The 6445-nt window shown below is 45.9% G+C and overlaps 1 protein-coding gene across 1 annotated transcript in view; it reads left to right on the top strand.

Moving 5' to 3' along the window:
* The first annotated feature begins 5893 nt into the window (after positions 1 to 5893).
* Positions 5894 to 6445, top strand: part of PARVA (parvin alpha) — a 105146-nt gene continuing 104594 nt past the window's right edge. Inside the window, exon 1 of the mRNA XM_054970760.1 lies at positions 5894 to 6368. Coding sequence (XP_054826735.1) covers positions 6233 to 6368 — 136 coding nt within the window. The 5' untranslated portion in view covers positions 5894 to 6232. The remainder of the gene's footprint in view (positions 6369 to 6445) is intronic.

Raw genomic sequence — 6445 nt, 5'->3', positions numbered from 1 at the left:
GGCTGCCTTCTCCATCTGTAGATTTATTAATTTGGCTTCCATCTCTTTGGCTTTTTGTTACATTCTCAACCTTATCTTTGGTTTGCAGGGTCTTTTCCTCTATTTTTTGTACCCTACTAGTTAGTTCAGTTGTTTCTTTCTTTGCTTCTCTCATCTCCGCCTGGAACCCCTCAGATTTCTCATTCAGTGTCTTTATTTGTTCCAGTATTTGGGCCAGGCTTGTTTGTATTGTTTGGGTTGATGGCTGTGGAGGTATAGAGGTCGAGGCTATAGCTGATGTCACAGTTTTAGAGGCCCCAGGGGAAGGTGTTGGACCCATTTTGAACAAGTATTTTGAGCAAGTATTTTCACCTATCTGTTTTTCCCCCCTTCAGAGCTCAGTCACCCTAGTCTTCAAAAACCAGCCTGTCGTCCTCCTTTTATTCTACCAACTTAAACCATCAGCAGATTATTTTATATCAATCAACCACAATGTTCCCAAATATTTACAAATTATTTTCAAAACTTTCCTGCCCAGCTATCCTCAACAATCCACCCACTGTTTACATATTCTTATGGGCCAAAAGAATAACATTCTTCCATTCAGCCGACCGGAAGTTGTTGCCTTGAAAATCTTCCTCTTCTTATTACTGTAGAAGGAGACAAAGCCACTACGCAGTTCAAATCACATTGTATTCCATTTTGAAGAATTCAAAAACCAAGCAAGCAATTTGTATTCTACTAAGAGGCTGGGACCACTTCTCAGTTTTCAGCTCTATATTCCATCCAGGGCACTTCAATGTTAAAGCCAGAAAACTTTAAAAATTAAAGGGAGATAGAAAAAGGAAAACAAAAAACAAAAATATTCCAGTACAGGAAAAAGGTCTTAAAATAAAAACCAGGATATGAAACTAAGCCATGGGAGGAAAGGTGTCAGGAGACAGGGTAAATCCCAAAAATCCAAAAAACAAAAAGGGGGAAAAAACCCTTAGCCAATTTCAGTATTCCAATAATCCAGCAGTCTCTCTCTTTTATAAATCAAACCGCTTTTTTTTAAGGTAAAGTCATAAAAATCAATCACATAATTAGATTAATATAAACCCAATCTTTCTTTCTCACCACCTGTGAAATTTACTAGGAAGGGTGTCCTTTATGGAAGTTTGGGTCTTCAAATGTTAGTTTCCTCCCTCCCCCGTCTTCAGCCATGTAGAGGTCGAAAGAGGAAAGAGAGGGGAAGAGGGGGAGGTTTAAATTTCCTACAAGCTAGAAGCCGCTTTAATCAGTTTGGAAAATAGTTCGATGTCACCCATCAGAGGGAAACACATCAAATAGAATCGCTGCCGCAGGTCTCTGCTCTTTTGGTGCTTGTCAGTTTCACTTTGCGCTGTTGTTGCTGTTTGAAGTTCCCAGCTAAACGAGCCAGAAGGCTCTCTTGCCTCTTCTTTGCCAAACGAGCTGGCTGGGGGGGGTTGCCAGTCAAAACCGCCGTTTCAACCAGTAGCCCCCTGCTGCGCTCCACCTTCGCTCCCCTCTCCAGGGGGGGGCTTAGAGACTCAGATCACTGAGCCTCAAAAAAGAGGCAGAAATCAAGGCCCGGCACTCTCACTCAGCAGACCTGACCACGCCGCGCCATTTCCGTTCTCTGAGTACTGACAGGTTTGAGATTCAGCCCAGACTGAGAGCAGTTTAACACAGCCAGGAGAACTGGGGGAAATTTGGCAAGGAAATTTGGAAAGTAGGTGCAGATTACCATTTGGGCCAAGGAAAGGGGATAGCACATCTAGTGAGAGGAGAATTTCCATACCCAAACATGGAGTTAGCTTTGAAAAATGAAGAGACCCTTGGTCTGGTGTGGTTAGAAACTGCCTTAGGACCTCTTAAGGGTTAGTTAAAAACTCAAGACGAGTATTCATGTTTCAAGAGAAGGGGGTTTATGTACTGGAAAGGAGGTACCAGTCTTCTGAAAACCAAAGAAGAGTAAGAGACTACTCAAAGAAAGTGTACTAGAGTGATTTGGAAAACTGGAACAAAAGCCTCTCAACATAATGATTTAAGTAACTATGAAGAGCTTAAGAAACTCTCATTAGACTGAAACATTAGACCTTACGACTGTGCATATACTGATTTTACCTCAGAGTTATCTACATTGAGTTACCTCAGCGTTTTTAAACCCTGATTTCACCTGATCTTTCCCATCTATGTTAAATAAAATATTTTGTTATTTTTGAATTTAAAATGCCTCTAGTGCCATTTAAGTTGTTTAAGTCAAAAGGAGGGGGGCACCATAGATGCAAGGACATTTTCCATGCCCTACTTTGCAATTGTTTGATTGTATGAATCCTGAAGTTCACCACCTAGATGTGATGTTTGCAAATTCAGGTTTTAATATGACTCGTCCCCAATTACATAGAACATGGCATGGTGGGAAAGTGTTGGGTTTTTTACAGCCAAAGCACAGATAGGCCATTTAGTTTACTGGGAAAATCCCATTGAGCTGCTCCTGAATCCAGCCCACTGCAATGGTGGGTTCAGCAAAGAGCACAATGCATAGTGTGAGGAGCACCAGGGCTTTTTTTCTGGGGAAAGAGGTGGGGGAACTCTCACCCAGGGCAACTCCTGAGAGGAGGTGGTGCACCTCACATGCGTGACGATCACTTCTAGGAAGTGATGTCATCAAACAGGCATGGCCGCCCTGGGAGCGCTCCTGTGCTCCATGAGGGGGTCTGATTCAGCCCAGAATAGACTGCTCTGCCACTGGACGAAATGGGCCCAAAATGGCCCGGATCAGCCTGGAACAGGCTGTTGCCACACGGGAGAGCACTCCCCCACAGGGCAGTAGCCCAAACCTGGCCGTTTAGGGCCATATCCAGGCTGTTCTAGGCCCAAATTGGGCCAAAATGGGCCAAAAGTGGCCTGGATCAGCCTAGAATGGGGCCCAATGCTGGCCTGATCCCCCGCCCAGCACCAGCCTGATCCTGGCAGTTTCAGCCCCAATCCAGGCCATTTTGGCCCTGATCCTGGCCATTTGGGGCCCTAAATGGGCCCGAAATGGGCAAGACACCGAACTGGCCAGGATCAGGACTGTACCCTCCCCTACCCGGCCCAATCTAGCTCGACCCCAAATGGGCCCCAAACGGCCAAAATGGCGCCAAAATAGACCACACTGAGGCCGAAAAGGCCTGGTTCGGGTCACTGCTTGGCAGAGGAACCCTCCCCGGCCTGGCACTGGCCTCACCCTGGCCATTTCAGCCCCAATCCAGGCTGTTTCAGCACCATTTTGGCCATTTTGGGCCTATTTAGGGCCCCAAACAGCCTGAATTGGGGCCAAAACTGTCAGGATTGGGACGGTACCGGGTGGGGGAGCCAGGGCTTTTTTTCTGGGAAAAGAGGTGGTGGAACTCAGGACCACACAATGACATCACTTTGGGTCAGCTGGAACAAGGGGGGAGTTTTTTAAAGTTTAAATTGCCCTCAGCGAAAAAGGTTACTTGGCTAGTGGCCCCGCCCCCTGATCTCCAGACAGAGGGGAGTTTAGATTGCACTCTGCGCCACTCAGCAGCATGGAGGGCAATCTAAACTCCCCTCTGTCTGGAGATCAGGGGATGGGGCCACCGGCCATGTGACCATTTTCAAGAGGTGTCGGAACTCCGTTCCACCACGTTCCCACTGAAAAAAAGCCCTGGGGGCAACCATCCCCCACCCAGCAGTGGCACGATCCAAGCTGTTTTGGCCCCAATCCGGGCCCAAAATACGTGACATTTTAAAGAGCTGCCGGAACACCTTTCCAGGGCGTTCTGGCTCAAAAAAAGTCCTGAGGAGCACTATGGTGCTGAGCTTAGACCTGTGCCAGTCTGGCCTTGGTGTGGTCAGTAAGAGGAACAGTGCTGAGATGCCCAGCTTCATCTTTCAAAGAGGAGCTGAGGCAAGGCAGTACCCAGCTTCACCCTGCACCAGCCTAAGTCTGGAGCAGCTAGCAAAGAAGATGATGACCACGATGGCATCTAGCTTTGCCCTGTGAGAAATGGTATGGCCACAGCAGCATATAACTTGGCCTGCAAGGATGAACACCAGCATAACAATGCTCAGCTTCATTCTGTGTGCAGCTTGACCAGCAAGAAAGAGTACGGACAAGGTAACAACCAGCTTCACCCTACAAGGAGACTGACCACAGCATTACTAGGCTCTCTTCAGCCAGCTTCTACATGGTGTGATCTGTGAAGAACATAGCAGTACCCAGCTTTCCCTGTGCCAGCTTGGGCTCAGTTTGGCCAGCAAGGAGAAGAATGGGTACAATGGCACTTGGCTTTATCATGCAAGGAGGAACAGCAGCAAGGTGGTACCTGGCCTTAGCCTGTACCAGCCTAGGCCATTCCCAGATGCGCTTACTTTACTGTTTTTTCACACAATGATCCTGCTATTACTAGGCGGCGTTCACATTCCCACTCAAATTGCTTGACTTTTTCGTCTATGTGGTGCTATCATAAGTTCACATGCCTCTGAAAACGCGCAATATAGGGCGGAGCACTAGCTACCGTCACCACTGATATTTGATATTTATATATCAAAGCAAAGATTCTCTATCTTGTATATGTCATATATGTCATACTAGAATATGGCGACCAGCAAACCACATTAATCAATAATACAATCATTATTGTATTATTGCCTATAGCATATATAACCTATGTAGTATCATACCGATAAAGTGCTAGTGCTTATTGCCATTTATCCCCCAATTCATAAATATATTGTACAATAAATAATTAATCTAGCAAATATTGCCCCAGTCCCTTTGTTGTGAATAACGTAATAAATCAAGTATATATTGCACTAGTCCCCAGCAGGCAGAAACATAGCAGCACTTGCTTTCTCTTCAGCTGGCTCTTTAAAGCACTTTCAGAGCTTTATTGAGGAAAAGCAGGTAAGCGGGAGAGACTATAAAAATCCTTACTATTGCCTTACTATGCCTCTTTTGCAGTTTAAAAATGCACCCTTTTTTGTATGATTTGTTTATACCTGGGGATCTGTTGCAGTGCTATCATGCCTCGTATGGTCCCATACATTTTCAGATGACAGTAATGAATATATTAAATATAACACTATAATTTAAGTAGTTTAAGTATTCTATTGGGAATGGGTAAAAGTTGGATCCAGATGATTTTAAACGGATCCTCATGAATATATATGATTTTTATATTGAAACAGTGACTTTATTTCTGCTTATTTTATGGAATGAAATTTAATCCATATTGCTTGGTTCGTCTCTAAAGCTTGGTATAGAATATTATTTAAGATGTATTGATCTTTATTGACAAGGAATAAAAAACTGATTGTGATTTGTAAGGAGTAATTTTAAAAATGATCTGCAGCTGTGGTGGCAGGAGATGGACAAAAGGCAAAGAAAAAATGAAGGCCTTTGCAAGGTCAAGTAATGATCTGCCAGATTAAAATCCAAGTCTCATTCCATTCTGCTGCAACTGTACAGGCTGCAAAAGGGAATTTTCCCGTGCTGTATGCATCTATGTAGACTACTCATATGCTGTGGCTTCCAAGTGGAGCATTTTCCCCACCCACCCCCAAAAACCTCTTCCGTGGTTTCTGTAATGTAAGTTATTTGAGAACTGCCTGTTTCTATAATCCATCAGTTGAAAAAACCAGTCTCTCTCCAACGTGCTGTCAAGTCTGGAACCTTTTATTGAATTCCAAGAACACCGCAAGTCTTTTTCTTGCAGTCGCCCTACCATTTGATCTAATGCACATTCACTCCGAAATAAGTCTGAGGGGGTTCAGCAGGGTCCTTCTGCAAAATCAGACAGACCCCTGAGCTCTTCCTTTTGACTGAATAAGCACGGATTTTTACTGAGGTGTAAGCATCATTGAACACTGTGAGATTTCCTTCCGAGTAGGCACGCCTAGGCTCAGACTGCACGAGTTGACAGTTCCATACTTTTGCAACCGAAGTGACTATTTCGGGCCTGGATTGGCGAGGGCGGAAAGGGGAAGAGCGCAGTACAGCAACTGCAGCCGCTGCTCCGACTACGTGTGTGCGAGGGAGAGAAAACCCTTCTTCGGGTGTACCGGAGAGGGCGGGAAGGAGGAAGGAAGCGGGGAGAGGGTGAGGGAGAACAGCCACGAATGCTTGGGATAATTCCGCTTCCGTCGAGAACTAGGACCGGCCGCCTCTGACCGACTAGAGCGGGCTCCCTGAAGCCGTCTCCTCGCTTACGCCCAGGCACCTTGTGGGACCATCAGCATGGCCACCTCTCCTCAGAAGTCGCCTTCTGCTCCCAAGTCTCCAACCCCGAAGTCGCCCCCCTCCCGAAAGAAAGACGACTCCTTCTTGGGCAAGCTCGGAGGCACTCTGGCCAGGAGGAAGAAAGCGAAAGAAGGTAAAAAGGTGGCGAAAGAAAGAAGGAAGAAAAGGGCGTAGAGTCGCCACCCTTGTTCTTGCGCGGCGCCTTTAAAA

Source organism: Eublepharis macularius, chromosome 2, assembly GCF_028583425.1.
Source record: "Eublepharis macularius isolate TG4126 chromosome 2, MPM_Emac_v1.0, whole genome shotgun sequence".
NCBI classification, from domain to species: Eukaryota; Metazoa; Chordata; class Lepidosauria; order Squamata; family Eublepharidae; genus Eublepharis; species Eublepharis macularius.
The sequence above is the reverse complement of the archived record's forward strand: the minus strand, read 5'-3'. Positions and strand labels throughout refer to the sequence as shown.